The sequence below is a fragment of the Arabidopsis lyrata genome, assembly GCF_000004255.2.
Source record: "Arabidopsis lyrata subsp. lyrata unplaced genomic scaffold ARALYscaffold_1, whole genome shotgun sequence".
NCBI lineage: Eukaryota > Viridiplantae > Streptophyta > Magnoliopsida > Brassicales > Brassicaceae > Arabidopsis > Arabidopsis lyrata.
The window spans coordinates 15119803-15142073 of record NW_003302555.1 but is presented as its reverse complement, the minus strand read 5'-3'; the positions used below and the strand labels follow the sequence as shown (position 1 = coordinate 15142073).

Genomic DNA, 22271 nt, shown 5'->3' with positions numbered 1-22271 from the left:
AAAGAAATTATTGTTAGTATTATATTGAAAATAAAAGTAACAAAGTGATCATTTAAAAATAAAAACTTATATGTATATATATATATATATATATATATATATATATATATATTTTTTAACTTAGATATATTTTCTTCTTCGTAAATCTTGTTTTAAATCAAGTTTTTTTGTTTTTCTTTGGTGTCGGCTAAATCCCCTAGGATGTCCGAATCTTCCCAACCCCAAAACTATAAGGTAAATATACACTTATGAAAAGATGTTGAATGTGTTAGGTGTTGAATGCATCAAACCTGTTTAGTTTATTAAGATATAATTGCGTATGTTGAAAGAAAATCAATACTATGATTTGTGATTTAACTGGATAAACCAAAAATTCAGCGAATCATTAAAATAATCTCTAATACTTAGTATATTTCTAGATTGTTAGAATTTGTGATATTTTGAGCTTATTAAACTTTTATAAGACTAACAAACCTAGAGAAATGTGCGTATAATTTGACGGTAAGATCCAATTACGGTGTTCAAAAACTCACAAGTCTTGGCTTCCTAACTCCTATGACCGATGCTCATATTAATTTCGCTACTCCTACGGTTAGTTAGAAGATCCATGCAAAATGTGTTTCTCCACATTAACAGAGGCCATTTCTATTTCTATTTTAATCCTTCCTTTTTAATTATTTATGTCTTGGTTTTTGAGACTGAAATAACTAAATAAATTTAATAAAATGAGCTTTTACTTTTTATGGCATGAAAGATTGTTTAGTTCTATATATGTATTTAGATTTAACACCGAATATTTAAGTTTTGGTCAAATATTTAGCAAATTCATGAGGTGGACATGCTTTTTAGCAAGGAATTTCTCGCAAGTCCTAATTTATATCTTATTCTAAAATAGAGTAAATAATAAGATTAAAAATAGAGGAATACATTGGAGATGATTTAAAGCATTCGAGCCAAAATTTAAGTGTTTTATGCGCCTAGTGTACATCTTTGATTCTAATCCCAATATTACATTGCAACCACACACGAGTTTAATGGTTTTAGCTGTTGGTGCACATACATTACACATCATCACCAAATTCTAGTCACTTCTGTCACCAGACTCTGTCCATTTTCTGATTGCTCTGCCATTGAAAGCCATTTAATATCAAGTAAAGTAGTCCCCGCAAAAACCTACCACTTATTTTCTCCACCATACATTAACAAATTTGCAATTATTGTATTTTATATTTATGAAAATCTATACAGTTTCATTGACGTTTGAAACACTAAATACTCTTACAACAATGTACATAAATTTGACGTGACGCCGTGTAAATCACGAAGATAGGCGGTATTCAATGACAGTATTCAATGCTAAGAGTTCACAAATCTTATGTGAAGATAGTAGTTTTAATTTATGCATGAAATATAAGTTAGTTGGAGCACAAACAAAATTTAATATACCATTGCTTAATTCGGTCTTTAATTGGCATTGAGATTAGCATTATGATGGTTTATGTAAAGAGATTGGTCATATCAATCTTATCAAAGCCACCTCTCTCGGGATTATTGACTCGATTTGGATATTTATACATGTGACTCAATATCCTCACTATATTTAGACATATATAGATCTGAATTCTGTATATATATAGATCTACATTCATAAAAGACAAATCTAATAAAAAAATAAATATCAAGAAGATGGCAGAGACTCAAGGGAAGGTCATCACTTGCAAAGGTAATTAATTACTCACCAATGAGATATGATGTTGATGCATGATGATTATGATAGTAATGCTGAATGTATGTGGTGCATGTAGCTGCTGTCGTATGGGGTCCAAAAGAACCGCTTGTAATACAAGAAATATGTGTGGATCCTCCTCAGAAAATGGAAGTCCGGCTCAAAATCCTTTACTCTTCCATTTGCCACACCGATCTCGGATGTTGGAACGGCACGGTACTCATATGCATTTATATTCCAATCAGTACAAAACTTGCATTCTTTCTTGATTACAATCTAATCAAAAATATCGTTTTTCGGTGTGTAAAAGAACGAAGCTGAACGAGCATTTCCAAGGATTCTTGGTCATGAAGCTGTCGGGTATATCCCGATATCTAAACTCTTTTATAACCACCTACCAGTGTCGCTAACTAAACATGTTTTCTGTGTTTCGGGTATATGTTAATTTAATAGGATTGTAGAGAGTGTTGGAGAAGGAGTGAAAGATGTGAAAGAAGGAGACTATGTGATTCCGACTTTCAATGGAGAATGTGGTGAATGTAGAGTGTGTAAGAGAGAAGAGAGTAATCTCTGTGAGCGATATCATGTGGATCCTATGAAGAGAGTGATGGTGAGTGATGGAGGGACGAGATTCTCAACCACAACAGACAAGGACGGTCGCTCAAGCCAGAGCCAACCCATATATCATTTCCTTAACACCTCCACGTTCACCGAATACACCGTCTTGGACTCGGCTTGTGTCGTCAAGATCGATCCTAATGCTCCTCTCAAGCAAATGAGCCTCTTGAGCTGTGGTGTCTCAACTGGTTAGTTACTAATTTATCATATATAGCAATTGAATTCATGGATTTTGTCCAGAACATTGAGAATTTGCGTTGTTTTAGAAATGGTATATCAATATATAGGAGAAGATAGGGCCTTGCTTCATAAACACATTCACTTCCCTTTCCAAAACGCAGTTATTTCAATTTGTCTCTTTCAATTAAATTTGGATTTTAATGTTACATATCGTCGTGGTCCATTTACCACCTCATGTATATAAGAGGTAAAAATAAGAAGCATGCATAGTGTCATGAGGTGTTTCCTTGTTAATGTTACGACGTCGTTTTGGAAAAAAAAAATAGGGGTTGGAGCAGCTTGGAACATTGCAAAAGTGAAGGAAGGAACAAGCACTGCTGTCTTTGGATTGGGTTCTGTTGGACTCGCTGTAAGATTAAATTTAATTAATTCATTGATGCATATATCAATCAATTTTTCATTTATATATATGACTCCAAAATGATGTATTTATTTCATGAATGAAAACTGAAGGTTGCTGAAGGTGCAAGAGCAAGAGGAGCTTCTAGGATCATTGGTGTTGATGCTAATGCTTCCAAATTTGAGAAAGGTACGTCCTCTAATTCTTTTTTATCAATGCTGCTTCTCCTTTTCTTAATATTAAGGTTGATATTCGAAAAACAAAACCAAATTGCCTGATCTCTTTTCGCCTAATCGAATTAAGCATCTCGAAAAGTGAAGCAAATAACTTAGGAATGCGAATGCAATAATTTCCGTTTATACGCGATCTTGAACCAGAAACAAAATGATATTTTACGAGACCAAATGGACTGATTATAAGGTGTACTAGATTTTGAGGAGTTTACTCGTCTACAACTATGTCCATATAACCACCATATTACTGATTTACTTCAATCAAATATTGCAGGTAAGCTGATGGGAGTAACAGACTTCATAAACCCTAAAGACTTAACTAAGCCAGTACATCAGGTATATTACACCAATTTCATAACGAAAAAAATTTCAGTAACTATATAAAGAAGTTAGTGTTAACTAAAATTTCAGTAACTATATAAAGAAGTTAGTGTTAACTAAAATTTTAACCATTTCACAAAAGATGATACGAGAGATAACGGGAGGAGGTGTGGACTATAGCTTCGAATGCACAGGAAACGTTGATGTTCTTCGCGAAGCCTTTTTATCCACTCACGTCGTAAGTCCTAAATAATATTATGAATTGAGATCAAAATCTTAATTTGGTTTACTTGATTAACAAGTTGATTACTTGACAAAGAAGTAAATGAGAAACATTATTTCGATGATAGGGTTGGGGATCAACGGTACTTGTGGGGATCTATCCGACGCCTAGAACATTGCCTCTTCACCCAATGGAGCTTTTCGACGGCCGTTCAATCATCGGTTCTGTTTTTGGCGGCTTCAAGCCCAAATCTCAGCTTCCAAATTTCGCCCAACAATGCATGAAAGGGGTCTGAAATTTTATCTTTAGATTCTATGATAATTTTAAAATATAAAATAATAATAATCGAATTAATTTACGTTTTGGTGATATTAATTGGAATCTTTGATTTGTAGGTTGTGAAATTGGAACCTTTTATTACCAATGAGCTTCCATTTGAGAAGATAAACGATGCGTTTCAGCTGCTTCGCGATGGAAAATCTCTTCGATGCATTCTCCAAATCTCTAAATTACTCAAGAGATGATTCTACACATTCACAAAGTTTACTACACTATATATAATTTACCCAACAAACGCTTATTTTTACTGCATTATCCATTACTGTCTTACCTATATATATATATATATACATACCTATATATATGTATCAGCATCATCAATAACGCCATTATTTGTGCTGAAGGATTATTTGATTTCAGTTAAATTCAAATGATCTAGAGTTATATGTCATATATATAATTGACTATATGTGAATATCTGAGTTATAACTAACCACAAAATACTTATATACAATATAGATGATTTTTTTAGTTAGCTATGTTTTATTAAAGAACAAAAAAAATAAAATAAGCATGTGTTACATGAAGCTTAAAGAGCTAGACATAAAAAGACATTTGAAGGAGCAAGAAAAACGAACACTTGCGACTTATTACACTTAGAAATTATGAACCACATAATTTTATTTATAAGTCAAAATAATTTGATTACTCATTGAAACTATGTGTGGATGTCTCTTCTATTTAAATTCAAAACTCACAATATTATATACTCCAGTCTAATTTGTCGTATATTACGGATTTAATTTGTATCATAAAAATGCAATTGAATTCGAATTCTACGTAGATATTGCTCATGCAAGATGTATATCCAAACTATTCAAATAACTACGTGGATATTTTGTAATTCAAATAAAAGCAGAAAGTGGGTAATTACGTCAGTATGAGCATGGGTTTACATGACTTTTGTCGGAATTGCTTGACATGCAAACTTTGCTATGCTTCACCAACCAATGCAGTTTCACTTAATTATTAACTATTGACTATGGCTATTTAACTAAGCACTAATCAGTTAATCATTCAAAACGTTATTTGATGGAATTACATAGTACTCTCTTTCATCACCAATCATACCATATGCAACTATAACCAACTCATCACATTCAAATGTATTAATTGAATTTTGGTGAGATTAAAATTTGAAGGAAACAAAATATAATAATATGAGAATCTTGAACGGAAACTCAAACTAATCCTCATAATTTGTGGAAGAGCAGAGTATTCTTTGTCATTTAAAACATTTACATATCTATATATACATTTTTGGATCACAATTAGCAAATAAATCCTGAAGTTGAGAAGTATTTACAATGGCATGCCATTAGCATTAATTATTTAGATTTGTTTTATTTAAGTAAAGATTGTTAAATGAAATTCATTTCTCATATATTTAGCAAAAGTCTGTACAAAATCTTTCTTTATCTATTTAAGTAAAGATTTTGAAATCAAATATGTTCTCAACAATTTACCAAAAATCTCTACACAATCTTTTTAAAAATCTCGACTTAGTTAACTTCTGATTTTTATCTGCAAAAAAGAAAAAAATTAATAGTAACGAGTGATGTAAAAAATCGGGAATGTTGATATTACAATTTCTTCTACTTTTTTTTTTTTCATATAATGAAAATTATTTTTAGGGATACTTTCTCAAAACCTCTAAATAAAACAAAAGGTTTCAAAAGATAGCTTCTCTTTTGGCGGGTCGACACGCAAACCCGCAACTCTCCACGGGCTTATCCGCATGAACCTGCGACCCGTAGTGGATAAAAATATTATTCAAAAAAAATAAAAAAAATGATGTTTAATTTTACGGGACGGGGTTATATGGTGCAACGGGTTTAGATCGATATTAATATTAAACAATATACTATGGATGAAATCTTAGAATTTAAAATCAAAATTTAATTATAAAATCAGAAACACTAAACAAAATAAACAATATTAACAAAACAAATACAATTTAAAATTTTGCTAAATAATTTTTAGTTATAAAAAAATTGACCCGCGGTGTACCGCGGGGTAAAATCTAGTGCTATACATGCATATATACCTGAAAATTGAAATCACAGTATAATAATTTGACCATAATTCCACAATTTTGAAGATTGGCCATTCCACCACCATGAGTTGGTTATTATTTTTTATTTTTTTGATAAATCCTATCGGCTGATCCGGTCAGCCCCGGTAGGAACGCACGGAAGTACTACAGAGTGGACTTCTCCCGCGGTTCAACGGTTAACCGATTCAACGGACACCATGAGCTCCGAACGGACTCGGGTCGAACGGACTATGAGATTCATGAGATCCATGAGGTCCAGAATTGGACCACCATACTGCCTGATCCGAGTTTGGAATGTCTTCCGACTAATGTCAGGGGGTAGTCAGGCAGGCCAAGGCCCAACTCACAGAAACAAATGTTTTGTTTCCAGGGAAAATCGAACTCAGGTTTGGGAGTTTCACCATTTTCCAAATATTCCTCTGCCACTAGACCATAGATGCTTGGGCCAGTTGGTTATTTTCTTACACGGTTTTTTAACAGTAGAGTTTGGAACCTTGATTCTCGAGAATTCTCTGTTAAACGATTTTTTTTTCTTTTTTTGATATACCCGATCGGCTGATCCGGTCGGCCTCGGGGGAACGCACCGAAGTGCTACCATGTGGACTCGTCGCCAACACCTAGGTGTTGGACTACCACACTGCCTAACCCCAAGTTTGGAATGCTTTCCGACTAATGCCCGGGGGTATCCAGTTAGCATGATCCCGGATACCATGTGAATTGCTTGGGCCAATGCCCAAGCCCAGACTTTCCACACAAATGTGATTTTTGTTTTCAGGGTGGATCGAACTTGGTTTAGTTCCTTCCAACATTTCTCCAATTCTCCCTTACCACTAGATCTTCACTTACATGAGTACATCTTGGCATAACTCTTTCTGCATCATCCACTAAACCTAGTTTGATTTACAAATTATAGCTCTCCCACTCTTGTTTTTCTCTCTCACATGTTTCTTTTACAAAAAAGAAGAAGAATAAAGCAAAGAAGAAGACAAAGCTGCGTTGATATGTTCTTAAAATATATGAATTTTTATAACAGAATAATAATTCAAGCTGAGCACAACAACATACGCGCCCAACACTTCTCTTCTATTCCAAATAATTAGACCATTTGAACCAAACTGGCTAAACCAAGAATCAAAACCAACAAATCCTCACATTGGCTAAACCGGTTCCATCCTTTGTCACATCCATCTTCTCCACAACGATTTCTAGTGATGTGAGCTCTATAACTTCCTCCAGCAGTTTATCAAAAAAAAAAAAAAAAAAAACTTCCTCCAGCAAGATCAACTTTGGAGCGCCTTCAACAATTTAGTTAGCATGTTAAATAAATTAAATATTCAAGCTTCAATATATGTCAACTTTAGTGTGAATTAATTTTTGTGGTATTTTTTTTTTCCAAACTAGTTTATCAATTATTAACATACATGTGAACATGGGACATGATTAAACAAAAGGGAATGACCAAATGATAGATCAATATTAGTATGGGAACAAATCAACAAATTACGAGGTGAAACTTCACACTCAACTCAATTAAAATTAGAATAAAGAAATGGAAAAAGTGAAAGAATGAGAGGTCAAATGTGGTTAATCATTATGTGGTATTAGTTAATCCATCAATTGTGTACCCAAAAGCATGATTAAGCATAGAATTTAGAGAAATAAAACATCATTATTAATGTTGAAACACAAAGATCCCATCAACAGACAAATGATAAGTACAGTGCTTGTAGGGTAACAACTTTTATTTTACAATTATATAAGAAGAAAACGATTAAAATGCCATTGCTCCAGCCTCGATTTGTAAATCATATTATATCCTTACGCATAATTCCAATAACTAAGTCCATAAATTAGACATATACACATATATTTATGTTAAATGGTTGAATATATACAAACAATTTCATAAAAAATATGGCTAATTAATTCAAATATGTGTGTACATAATCCAACCATCGCCTTTTTAGTTGGGAGTGGATACTCCAACTTGTCACTCCCACTTTCCTACTCTCTATTCCTTTTTAGCTATTTCAATATCTAAAGTTAAATATTGATCGCTATATAACCTTACCCTTTATTTTAATTTTTTTTTTTTGGTACATCCCATAACTATAGAACTACTGGTATTCACTAAAGGGATTTTGGTCTAATGTATCATATACTGTAGCAAAACTTACAGAAATTGCAACAAAACATTTATTTTTCCAAATGTGTCATAATGGTGGACAAGACTTTGAACCAAAAAATTTTGGTAGACAAGAAATGTTGTCCACCTTTGAAACAACATATTGAGAAAATATTTGGTGGACAAAAAAATTTGTCCACCCTTGAAACAACAGACTTTTGGTGGACAAGAATTCGAAACGACTTACAAAAATTTGGTTAGACAAAAATGTTGTCCACCATTATGGCACATTTGGAAAGATTTATATATGTTTTGTGACATTTTTGCTAAATTTTGGAACAGTAAATGATACATTAGTTAGATTTTTCTTCACTAAAACTTATTGTATGAAAGGTAAGTCTGATTTATAACTATTTCCGGTTTAAGATGAATAGCTAGATTGAAATATACATGCACTAATTGGACACTAGGCAGAGGTGAATTGATGATGAAATGAAGATGGAATGTCACAGTTTGTGCAAAAAGCATGTCCCCCTCCTCTCCTCCGCTTGTTTCAATTTCTTTGACTTCATCACGTTTTTGTCACTTAGTTACACCAAAAAGATACTACAGTTAAAACATTGAAAATCTTCCAAAAAAGAAAACCATCGAGGGTTTTTTTTTCTTTTTCTTTTTGCTAAAAATGCAAATATTCACTGAAAATAATTTTTGTTTAGATTTTTCAAAATTGTATAATCCAAGGATTTGATCTCATGGCAAAAAAAAAAAAGATTAAAAACATGGAAGTAAAGACAAGATCTATATATATACTCATTATCATATAAGTCTAATTGAGAGCATTTCCATCAGTGAGTGTCTCAAAAAAGAGTGTTTGAGGAATAAAAAATATTATTGTTATTATGATTTTATTTTTTAATTATATTTAAAATAATTAATTAAATTACACCAATCAAATTAAAACACTTGACAAAATTGTTTTCTAAGAGTGTTTCAAGATTTGGCAGGAGAAACGTGTTTCCTTCTCTCTCCTCTTTTTTTTTATTTTTTCATTATTTTAATTGCAAGACACTGGGTGAGACATCCTCATTGGAGATGGTCTGAATAGCTAACACAAGATATTAGAATGGAAGATGATATATTCTGAAAAACATTTGTGATGTATTTTTTATGATACATCGAAAAGAACGAGCATACACCAAAAACATGGAAAAAGTTAGATAACAAATTAACATGAAACGAGTGTGTGATATTTTAATCTTAATTATAATAATTGAAACTTCTTTATTTTTTTTTGCTGAATAATAACTATTTGAAACTTATTTTAATGTACGTAACTTTTATATTAGAAGATAATGTAATTTATTTTCTTATATGAAAATCTATACTTTATATTTTCATGCATTAAAAATTCAAATTCTATAATAAATTATTGCAAGAAAAACAAAGATTTCTCCCCCACTAAACCCGTTTATTTACGTCAGTATTTTTTCCTTTTATACATACACATGCATGACATTACACGTCAAAAGAAATAAGTCTTACGTCAGAACCTACGTATGATCAAATTTGATTTAAACAAAGAAACATATGTTAAGTTGTTAACTAAATTATATATTAATTCCTTAAAGGCACTTTAATGCATGATAATTTACAACTTTCTTTATTTAAATAATAATTTCCCCCTTTTGGGGGCTATGTCTCGTCGAGTCCCACCACCATTATAAATAATCTCATCTCTTGCTTTCTTGTTCTAAGTTGTAACCACTTCCACTCGTAATCATACAACTTCTCTACTCTTGTAGAGCAAAACCCCAAAAAGATATCGCCATCATCGTCAATGGCGGATAATAAGGTAAATCTGTCTATTAATGGACAATCAAAAGTGCCTCCAGGTTTCAGATTCCATCCCACCGAAGAAGAACTTCTCCATTACTATCTCCGTAAGAAAGTTAACTCTCAGAAGATCGATCTTGATGTCATTCGTGAAATTGATCTCAACAAGCTCGAGCCTTGGGATATTCAAGGTTCTTCTAACATTAATAAACCCTAATAAGAAGAACATTTTTCATTTCTACCAATCTCTCTCTCTTTCTTTGTTCTTTATTATTGAATCATTTTGTTATGCAAATGCAGAGGAATGTAGAATCGGTTCGACGCCACAAAACGACTGGTACTTCTTCAGCCACAAGGACAAGAAGTATCCAACCGGGACCAGGACAAACCGGGCAACAGTCGCTGGATTTTGGAAAGCTACCGGACGTGACAAGATCATCTGCAGTTGCATCCGGAGGATTGGATTGAGGAAGACACTCGTATTCTACAAAGGAAGAGCTCCTCACGGTCAGAAATCCGATTGGATCATGCATGAATATCGCCTCGACGATACTCCAATGTCGAATGTAAGTGTATAGCTATCATCAATATTCATTTTAGGTTGGAAGAAACCATTCCTAAGTTATAGTCAAAGAATTAGCTATATTCGTTTCATGCTATAAAAGGTTTTGGTTCATTTAGTACTAGCTAGAGCCGTCTTTTAGCATGTGCAATTAAAGTAATAGAATATGATTCTGATTTTAAATAAAATAATTTCTTATGGAAATTAACACATTATATATACATTTATATTATAAAATAAATTGCATAAGGCTTAAAATAGTTTAAGACGGCTCTATAATGCGACCAAAAAGCGTTGAACAAATAATGTTTATCAATGGTTGCATGTCCAAAAAAAAAGTCGCATTTATGTCGTCAAAGATTTAGTCATCTCTTATTGCATTTCATAAGATTGATTTGTTCCATTATCAGGGCTATTCTGATGTTGTAACCGAAGATCCAATGAACTACAACGAAGAAGGTTGGGTGGTATGTCGAGTGTTCAGGAAGAAGAACTATCAAAAGATCGACGATTGTCCTAAAATCACTCTATCTTCTTCAATTGATGACACGGAGGAAGAGAAGAGGCCCACCTGTCACAACACTCAAAACAGCACCGTTTTAGATCATGTTCTTCTCTACATGGACCGTACCGGTTCTAACATTTGCATGCCCGAGAGGCAAACAACGACCAAAACTCAACATCAAGACGATGTCTTATTCACGCAACTTCCAAGTCTTGAGACACCCAAATCTGAGAGCCCGGTCGACAATAGTTTCATGACTTCAAACCAACTTGGTTCTTCTCCGGTTCAAGAGAAAATTATAACCGGCAGACCTGTTTGCAGTAATTGGGCTAGTCTTGACCGGCTTGTGGCTTGGCAATTGAACAATGGTCGTCACACGTGTGATCGTAAGAGTTTTGATGAAGAAGAAGAAATTGGTGATACTATGATGCAGCGATGGGATCTTCATTGGAATAATGATGATAATGTCGATCTCTGGAGTAGTTTCACAGAGTCTTCTTCGTCTCCTTCGTCTTTAGACCCTCTTCTTCATTTATCTGTATGATTATCTATCCAAATATACATACACATACACAAAATAATAAAATATATATTACTTTCATGTAATAAAAAATAAAGTTTGTTAAAAATGTCTCATATGCTCTATGATATCATGTCTTGATTTTGGGGTTTATCATTTTTTTTTTTTGTCAACAGTTTTATTGGATTGACTCAAATTAGCCAATGTTTAGGAATATTGTTTACATAAGTAGAAAGATGCGGTAAGGTACGAACATTTCGTGCCAGTTTATCTGCTTTCACATTCAAATTTCGTGAAATTAGCGATAAAGAAAAAATCAAACTCTTTTTTTGTCGCTTTGAATCGCCTCCAAATAAGTCGTGAAAACATTAATAATGGTAGAGGGCAAACCATTTAAATATTATAATCATAATTTACGAAAATTAAAGAATGATATTATATATAGAAAACTTGAATAACGACTCTTTCCGTTGCGTACTTCTAACGTCTATATTACATTTATTTTATTTTTATAAGCTAAATGGTAGAGATGTAAAAAAAAAAAAAAAAAAGCTAACCTGTATAACTTTCACATCCCTTACATTTTTCATCATTCATTTTTTTAATCTACATTTCCTGCATGCACACTACTGAATTTAAATCCAAAATATGATATGACAATGGCCGTATTTTGTATAAACCACACGATATATATATCGTTAATATCAAGATTTATTAATCATTTCGTGTTTTATCACATTAAACGTTTATACTAGGGCTGTAAACGGAGCGGATATCCAGTTTTTTTAAGATATCCGTATCCGTATCCGTATCCGCATTATCCGCCAATTTAGTATCCGTATTCAGAATTCTGGATATTCGTTGAAAATCCGGATATCCACGAATATCCGGAAATAGTGTTTTTTTTTTTTGGACAAACCGGAATTAGTATTTTAAAATCCTAAATTCATTAATGTCATACATAAGAAGCTTAAAAAATTCACAAAATAGCTAGAAGTTGATTATACATACAAAACATTAACAAAGAATTTATTAAAGTAGCAAAAAGTTTAAAAGATTTAAGTGGTGTTCTTAAAAGAAAAAAACATTAATCAACTTCTTAAATCCTTCTTAAAAATTTCTTTTTTATTTTTTGTCGTATGATTTATTTATTAACATTAAGAAAAAAAAACAATTAAAAAGTTGGCTTTTTTTTTTTTGTCAACCACACATTAATTAATAAATAACTCCTTGCTTGGTTGCCCAATTAAAAAATTGGCTTTAACACTTGAAAAATGAACTCATAAGGCATTTAAAGTTTTTTTTTTTTTTTTTTTGCCGGATATCCGTTATCCGGCCCAAATTTTTGGATTATCCGTATCCGGAATATCCGTCATTTTACTATCCATATCCGTTTTGCCGGATATCCGTTTTTTCGGATCGAAAACCGGATACGGATACGGATATCCGCAGATAGCGGATATAAATCTCAGGCCTAGTTTATACTGGCGAATCATGAAACCAATAATGAGTGTTAATATTCGGTAGAATTTGATAATGCACATGGTGGATCCATATATATGATAAAAACTAAAATAGCCTTTTATAAAGATTATGTAATCCTTATAATATCACTATATGACTATATCTTAAAAAATATAAGACCATCTTCAATCGTTGTCTCTATTTCTTCCTCTAAATTTGGGGTTCTCTAAAAATAGAGCAGAGGTTTGCTCCAATAGTTGGCTCTATCTTTTGCTCTAAAATTAATATTCCTTTTTTAATATTTTGTTTAATTTTTCACATAGTCCTTTATTTTCAAAGTTTGCAAATTCTATCCACTTAGTTAGTTTTTAAACAAATATCTAGTATAACCATATTATTAAAATTAAATTTTATTACAACACATAAATAGAAGATCGAATGATTAATATATTTTTATTTAAGCATCATCATTAGTCGATCCAGAAGTGACCTACCGAATTATTAAATCACTAGTTATGGTGTGTTAAGTTTTTTTTTAACGACAAGTTTAATCTTTTTTATGTACTTTTAGTTTATCATTTGTGATGACATTATTTTCTAATTTAATAAATTTTATTGTTATATTTTAAATTTTAATTAATTTAGTAACTATGATTTTTAATATACACTTATGTATGTATGTAATTTAATTATATAATTTTGTTTATGTATAAAATGATACTATATTAAATTGAGGGAGTACTTTGTAAATAAAAAAGTTGTGCTCTAAAAATAGAGATATAAATAGTGTTGTTCCAAATTCATATCTCTATTTTTAAAGCAAGATATAGAGCACCATTGGAATGATTTTGCTCCAAATATAGAGTTTAAAACAAGATATAGAACATCATTGGAGATGCTCTAAATAGACAGTTATAGACGGTGTTACAATACAATATTTGACAACACAAATAACAACTGTTTGATATAATAAAAATTATAGACAAAGTCTAACAAAAATTTAGTTTAAAAAAAAAAACTAAAACCTTACAGTAATATATATATATACTGTAAATATTATAATATTGTTAGTTTATGATAGTAATAGAACCTTAGTTTTATTTTATATAAGGATTCAAAAATTATTATATTTTTATTTTTGAATTTTGTTAATTTTTAATTGTTTTGATTCAAAACTAAAATGCCTTGTAATATTCATAAAAATGTTTTGTAATAATTAGTAATTTATATAAGTTTATTGCATGAACAAAACTCGCGTATAACACGGCCATTTATCTGGATAAAGTATCATTGTCATTTTGACAAAAGACTTGTAAATAATAAATGAAGTGATATTTATTTTGACTTTCATCTAAGTAAAGTGTGCCAAACAATAACGACAGCTTTATAAGATTCTCGCTTTTTACGACATATATATTCTATATGCATTAATTCGACTTTTGGTGTAACTATGTTATCTTTTCGTTTTCCTTGGAAAATCCTCATATCGTTTTTCTCGTGCATATAGAATATATATGTCGTAAATAAGTAGATATAATACTTATTTACGCTATATATATATATATATATATATATATATATATATATATATATATATATATATATTTTTAGTGCAAATACGAAAATCCAATTATCACTTATCAAATTGCGTAACCATTAGTTTTCTTTTTCTCTTTTTGATTTTCTGACTAATATTACTATAAAAAGGTTGGGTTACAAATGGATAGTTTATAAAGAGTTACCACGAGCAAAATGTAGGACAATAAGAGGCTCATAATGAAAATTGAAAGATAAATTGCAACAGTTGAGTGCAAGTATGCCGATTGGAACACACTAAACCAGTCGTGTATGGTTATATATGGATCAAGAATTCGTTTAAACGCAAGATAATAGATCCAATTTGGCTCGAATGAATTGGAACGATGTCCTAATGAGAGAGACTACATGCTGTGATCAGTGTCGGTCCGACGTTTACTAAGATCCTACGCAAAAAAAATAATTTCTCTCTTTTTAAATTGCTATTTAAATTTCTATATAATAATAGTTTAATATCAACTGTTATTTCTTCAACTTAAACGAAAGAAATAGAAATTCAATTCAAAAGTATAAGAAAAATATAAAGCATCAAAACCAAACAAACTAGAAGTTCAAAAACCAAGAAACCCTAATTTAGTATGACAAACTGTCGAGAAGATCAACTGTTTTTTCTTTACCTTTTTTAATTACTAAAAATAAATCAAAAACTGTAAAAATAAGTTAAACTTAATGGGCAATAAAAATTTTGGGCCCTAAGCCATGGTTTATGTGGCTTATGTCACGGGCCAGTCCTGGCTGTGATTTAGTTAAATAGAATATGTCATGCATTGTCTCCAAATCGTATATAAGGAGACTTGCATTAATTGTGAGATTAAAGATCAGCTTGATGCTTCGGCATGTCGGTGGAGAACATAGCCATCAACATTTTAGCAATCAAAGTCGGAGTGGGCTGTTCAGTTTCAAAAGGGCGTAGGGCATTGTTGGTGGTAAGAGACCGAATCGAATAGTGGGCTACCAAATAGTTAAACCCTTGGTTGTTTCTTATTTTTGCTTGATAAATAACCAAACCATTTATATATCATTTTCCTTTCCAATACACTAACAAGTAAAATTAAGATGCTTAAAAAATCATGCATTTATAAATATTATGATCAGGACAATAATAAAATTCTTATGGATTACTTTACTTCCTTTTGGAAGAGATATGTGTCTAAAACATTTGAAAGAGCTAGAAAGATGACAAAGAAAGCTAAAAAGACATTCTCATTCAAAATAATTTAAGAATTATGAACAAAATTTTACTTAAATTAATCTTAATCAATATTTGATCTAAATTGCTCAAACTTTTTCAGGAAAATATTTTTTTTCCTGAACTAAGTAACCCATATAATAATATACATTCACTGTGAAAAGATTGCTGAGTTTCCCTAAAATTACTATTTTTTTACAACAAAATAAATTGAGGGTCATTATTCTGTCTACGATTCTGGAAAAATATTGAAACAATGGGAGCCCATAAGACTAGAACAGATGGTATGTCATAATCTCACAAATTTTTGTTACCATTTGAATTTTTACCAAAACAATAGAGTTGTTGGCTTTGATTGGTGAACAAAAATAAAGCTGTACAGCTTTGTACAGCTTTGACAGTTACCAATCACAAAAACTTTATGAAAAGCGGTACACTATAACATAAACAGTTTTTTTTGGACAAAAACAAAAACAAATTAAAACGGTTACGGTTAATTACGGTTATGGTTAAATACGGTTACGATTAAATACGGTTATAACGGTTACGGTTAAATACGGTTATAACGGTTACGGTTAAATACGGTTATAACGGTTACGGTTAAATATGGTTATAACGGTTACGGTTAAATACGGTTACGGATAATTACGGTTATAGTTATTTAATGACTACAATACGGTTAATATCGGAGGCGAAATCTTACGAGTTACCTAACTTATTATAATACTTTTCATAAAATCAAAAAGTATGTTACAAACCAAATTTTCTTCATTTCGAGCAAAATAACAGTATAACATATTTGTTTGAGAAAAAGACCATTTTTTATAACGTAGATTTTTTCATATGCGGTATCATTTACTTTTTTGAAAATCTTAATCTGAACATTCGATAATTGTTTTTGCATTATATGGAGTTACAATTATATTTTTAAAGTTTTAACTATGCGGTTAACCATATGGTTAAATAACGGTTTTCATATGTTTACCGTTAATTAACGGTTACGGTTAATATATTTTTTAACTGTAAATAATTATTTTTTACGGTTAACGGTTATGGTTTTTAACCGTTTTATACGGTTACGGTTGAGAAACGGTCCGTAACCGTAACCGTATTTTGGATCGTAACTAGACCAAAAGCTAACCGTAACCGTATTTTAGATCATAACTGGACCGTTTTTCAACCGTAACTGTATAAAACGGTTAAAAATCATAACCATTCACCGTAAAACTAGATTAGTTACGGTTAAAAAAATGTACTAACCGTAACCGTTAATATACCGGAAACGTATCAAAACCGTTATTTAACCGTACGATTAGCCGCACGGTTAACCGTATTATTAACCGCATAATTAAACTTTATAAAATATAATTGTAACTATGTATAATGCAAAAAAAAAAAGTCTCGAATGTTCAGATAAAGATTTCCGAAAAAGTAAATAATACAGCCTATGAAAAATATCATTAGAAATAATGGTTTTTTTCTCAAACAATTAATTTGGAATGTTATATTTCTCAAAATGAAGAAAATTTTTATTTATTATAGGACTAGTAAATTCATATTATTATTCTAACAATAAATTATTGTTCATTCTATATAATCTTAATTTTCATATGTAATTATATACTAAAGTACATTTCTATGTAATTTTTTTTTCTAAATTCTTAATATTATTTATTATGTGTACTGCTATGATGTTTCCAATCAGAATAAATTTTTAAAATTTGTTCTGCGTTATTTTTTTTGTACAGCTTTCGTGTTTTATTCTTTTGTACAGCTTTGCACTATTCCCTAACATTATACAGCTTTGCACTATTCCCTAACAGCTAACAGCTCCAGCTAACCGCTCCAGCTAACAGCTAACAGCTTGTTACCAATCAGACCCGTTATATAGTTTTCAAACATTCTGATTAGGACTAGTAGTAATCATTCTGAAGAAGACATCTATGAAAGCAATCTCAAAATTTGGGTTATGCCGACAAAATTGCACCACACATCTTCTTGACATATATTCGACCACACATCTTCGACTTATACATTATAAACTGCATGAATTAATATTGCTAGACACAAACAACTTTGCACTAATTGTTGTTAAAAACTATGTTTATTGCATTTTTAAAATATTTGAAAATCAAATTGTGGTGACTAGTGACTTACACTTGAAATGTGTATTTTCTCTATGGACATAGGTAACTAGGTAAGGGATCGATTCATCTTAAGAGTCTCAGAAATTTTATTTTATTTCAGAGCTTAATTACCGATAAATAATTTTAGTGGTGAAAAATCTCAAATTTCCATAGGTCATACGATTACTTTGGGTTTCGGCCTAGATTATTCACCGATTAATTAATCAGGAAAAAAATATATTGTTAGAGATACAAAATTTTATTATCGTATGTAAACATTAATAAATTAATAAGTAATATTTTAAATAATTTTATTTCAATCTGACTTTTCCAAAACCTGGTTAAAAAACATGTCCAGTAGCTCTCGCTTGAAAATTACCTTTTTGTTTGTCCTTTATAGAGATGACATTGGTATCCATAAGTGATGAATAATTGAAATCACTTTTGTATGTTCCCACTTGGTCAATTTTAAGCAGATTCAACCTCGACCGGTTAATATTAACAAGACAACCGACTTGTGCGTTCGGAACAAGGTTTCTATATACTCTTCAATGCAAAAGGCTCACAATGCAGTTCAATTATTTTCCTGACCTGGTTTTCGCATTACTACTCAACTAATTCGTCTAGATTTATTCTAGGATCTGGTTAACCTTGATTTTTAAAATTAAAAGGGACATCTTTGTATTTAAAAATAGCTGTGGATTGATTTACTAAATATATTTTTTAAAAGAAAAATATCTTATAGTCAAAATAAAATATGATTAGTATATATGTGAAAGAATATCCAGCAATGTTAAGAAACAAATCCTTAAAAGGGTGTTATTTGTTTGTGATTTAAATAGTATTTTGATGACTCTAATAAAATCATAGAAAGTAAATAAATGAAAGAATCTAAATGATTGCTATAGAGTTTTTTATAATCTTGTTGATTAGTTTTTTCATAATCTTGTAAATTTTCTCAAACAATCTCTCTATTTTGATGATATTTTTCATTATTTTATTTTGAGAAGAAAAGTGTAAATAATATACTAATAACATAATGTTTAATTCATTAACAATCAGAGATTCTTTTGTTTTAGTTGAATAACAAAAAGCTTTTATTGACTTTATAAAATTCTGAATCCAATAACCCCAGATTTATGAAGATTTTAGAATACTTTTACAAATAGAAAACTAATAACACCAAACTTTAAAAAAGTTAATAAAATTTTGGTTAAATAACAACAGATTCTACATAACAGTTAAAGTAATTAAAACACTATTTAAATCACAAACCAATAACATCCCCTTATAAAAATAAAATATTGTTGGTGTATATATATGGAAGATCCATCAATGGTAAGAAAGAGAAATGCCAACCTTTTCTTTATTACAATCAAAGAACCTAAATGTTCTATAAATTGAGCTCTTACTTACATTCTAGAAAATCACAGAACATATATTTTTTTTAATACACTTTACACTTGATACAACAGAGTAAAGAAAAATTTAAATGGGCATCACAAAGAATTTAGTGACTTTTTTATTCTTAATAATATTGGCTGCTCTTGTGTCCAATTACAATGTATTGGCTTCAGGTATGTTTCTATTTGTATATGTTGTTATTTTTAATTAGGTTTCATCATTTGAAAGCAAGAACATTGATATGTATGTATGATTATATATGATTTTCATGTGGTGACTTTGTGGACATGCAGAGATCAAACCTACAGGGAGAATTCATGATCAATGCAAGCAGATGTGTTCGGCAACGTACGGGAATGGTAAATGTTCCGCGGACTGTAGGAAGGCTGGGTTCTCATCCGGACAATGTCTTACCTCTTCTCCTTTCGGAAATAAATGTTGTTGCACCAAGTGATTGAAACCGATCTCTATGAGTTTTCTCTTGTTGCATTTTAACAAATCATAAATGCAATAGAATAAAATAACATAATTTGATAATTATCTTTTTCTTAATCAATGGGAAAAAACCCGAAAATACCTCATCTATTTTTTATTTGGACGTTTAATACCTAACTTTTTTTTGTTGGAAGAAAAATACCTTCTTTAATTATAATTGGTCGAAAAATACCTTATTTTTAAATTGTTGGTAGATTCAAACATCTGATTTAACGGTCGTTAACGGACATAACGATATCAGTAAATGACGTTAAATTATAACAGAAAATAGCCGAAAAATACTCAATCTAATTATTTTTGGAATTTTAATACCCCAACTTTTTGGTTAGAAGAAAAATACCTCATGTAAAATATCTTTGTCTAAAAATACTTCATTTTAAATTATTAGTGGATTCAAGTATGCGACTTAACAATCGTTAACAATATTACAGAAACATTTAACGACGTTAAATATTAACCCTGTCTATATAAATAGATATATACAATTTATTTTCAAAATTTTACAAATATATTGGTGTGATCAAAACTCAATATTACTTCGTTAATACGATCAAAACTCAATCTTTCTCGAACCATTTCTTTCATCTCTCCACTTTTACCTAAATTCTTCTCCACTTCCGCAACTATGCTACTCCACGACCACAAAAATGACAAATCTATCGTCGTCGTCATCTTTGTCACAATCTCTCATTTGTTAGTTGCAGAATCGTTACATTCCATCATCAAAATGATGTATTTAAATTTGCAGAATCTCTCATTTGTTAGTTGCAAAACCCTTCTAACTCCAACGATGCCTTTAGGAATGAAAAATGATGTATTTAAATTTGTAGGAGTGAAGCAAATGATGTATTTAAATTTGTATGTCATTCATTAAAGAAAATAGGAGATCAAAAGAAGTTCTATGAGGGTTAAAAATCATATGTGTTACCATTAGATCAAGTAATATATTTGTAAATGTTTGTATAAATATTGTATATACTAACAATTCAAAAATGAGGTATTTTTAGACAAAAATATATTTAAATGAGGTATTTTTCTTCCAACCAAAAAGTTTGGGTATTAAAAATCAAAAAATAAATAGATGAAGCATTTTTCGGCTATTTGTTTTGTTATAATATAACGTCGTTTACTGATACCGTAACGTCCGTTAACGACCGTTAAATCAGAGGTTTGAATTTACCAATAATATAAAGATAAAGTATTTTTCGACCAATTATAATTAAAGAAGTTATTTTTCTTCCAACAAAAAAAAGTTAGGTATTAAACGTCCAAATTAAAAATAGATGGGATATTTTTCGGGTTTTTTCCCCTTAATCAATAGTACTAGCTACTATCTCGATGCACAAGCAGTCCCATCTCTAGAGATAGGCAAGATAGACGTTTGTCATGGATCCAAAGTTAATGTTCAAATGTCGTTTAATGTAAAAATCCTAATTAAAAAAGATATTACTAAGAGGTTTTATTTTTATTTTGGTCCAAAATTCTTCCCATAGAGTCGATTAGCATACTCTTATTACTCTTTAATTAGCCAACTATTACATACGACAAGTTTTTTACGGGTCATCATTGATTATGTGTGTGTAATTTGATTAATGATGACCTCTTATGATTAGCTCTTTAATTCTTCCCATAGTTTCAATATGATTAGGGTTTAATTTGAGTTACGAGTGGCGGTGTACATGTGTGTATACTCGATTCGAATAGTCAACTGTAGCTGTGTTTTAACTATCCTACGGTTTGGCATTGTGAGAAAGTATCTTGAAAACATTTTGTAAAGATTCCTAATAAAAATGATTAATTAGAGATTATGATTGTAAGTTAGGTAGAAATCCGAAATTGATCATATATATGTCTATCTGATTGGACTTTAGTGTTGGACCTCTGTTGTCTCAGAAATATAGATGCAGATCACAATACATATACACGAATACGCACACTTTATTGAATAAATAACAAGTAGAGAACTGAAACCTGAAATACGTACACGAGTATGTACACTGTCTTTCTCTTCTCTACTTCAACGTAAGAACAACGTACAAGAAAACATGGTTTTGGCGACTACACTAATAGTAACAAAATCGTCGCTAAATACATAATTACGACTGTTTGGCGACTAAAACTCGTAGACGCTGAACTTTGCGTCGCTAAATTAATATGTCGCATAACAGTCGCTATTTGGCGACTAATAGGCGACCATTATTTGCAGTCGCTATTCAGTCGTCACACAGTCGCTAAGTTTGCGACTCTTTTGGCGACTGTTTTGTGACGAATCTAGCGACTGTTATGTCACTACATGGCGACTATTTTCTAAATGTTTTGGTAACTGAATTGATACTACTTTGCGACTGATTATTAT

General features: G+C 30.8%; 3 protein-coding genes across 3 annotated transcripts; all 3 read left to right on the top strand.

Annotated features, from left to right (window-relative positions):
- The first annotated feature begins 1373 nt into the window (after positions 1–1373).
- LOC9329802 (alcohol dehydrogenase-like 3) lies at positions 1374–4405 on the top strand. The gene is made up of 10 exons (XM_021015261.1): positions 1374–1723; positions 1806–1942; positions 2037–2086; positions 2180–2532; positions 2851–2933; positions 3038–3113; positions 3432–3493; positions 3621–3716; positions 3829–3990; positions 4097–4405. The coding sequence occupies exons 1-10, from the start codon at positions 1687–1689 to the stop codon at positions 4223–4225; spliced, it is 1185 nt and encodes a 394-aa protein (XP_020870920.1). The 5' UTR covers positions 1374–1686; the 3' UTR covers positions 4226–4405.
- A 5605-nt stretch (positions 4406–10010) lies between these two features.
- LOC9329801 (NAC domain-containing protein 12) lies at positions 10011–11691 on the top strand. Its single transcript, XM_002893694.2, has 3 exons — positions 10011–10245; positions 10355–10620; positions 11027–11691. The coding sequence occupies exons 1-3, from the start codon at positions 10059–10061 to the stop codon at positions 11663–11665; spliced, it is 1092 nt and encodes a 363-aa protein (XP_002893740.1). The 5' UTR covers positions 10011–10058; the 3' UTR covers positions 11666–11691.
- A 7684-nt stretch (positions 11692–19375) lies between these two features.
- Positions 19376–19957, top strand: LOC9327073 (defensin-like protein 43). Its single transcript, XM_002893693.2, has 2 exons — positions 19376–19593; positions 19714–19957. Exons 1-2 carry the CDS (start codon positions 19509–19511, stop codon positions 19872–19874), a joined length of 246 nt encoding a protein of 81 aa, XP_002893739.1. The 5' UTR covers positions 19376–19508; the 3' UTR covers positions 19875–19957.
- The last annotated feature ends 2314 nt before the right edge of the window (positions 19958–22271 follow it).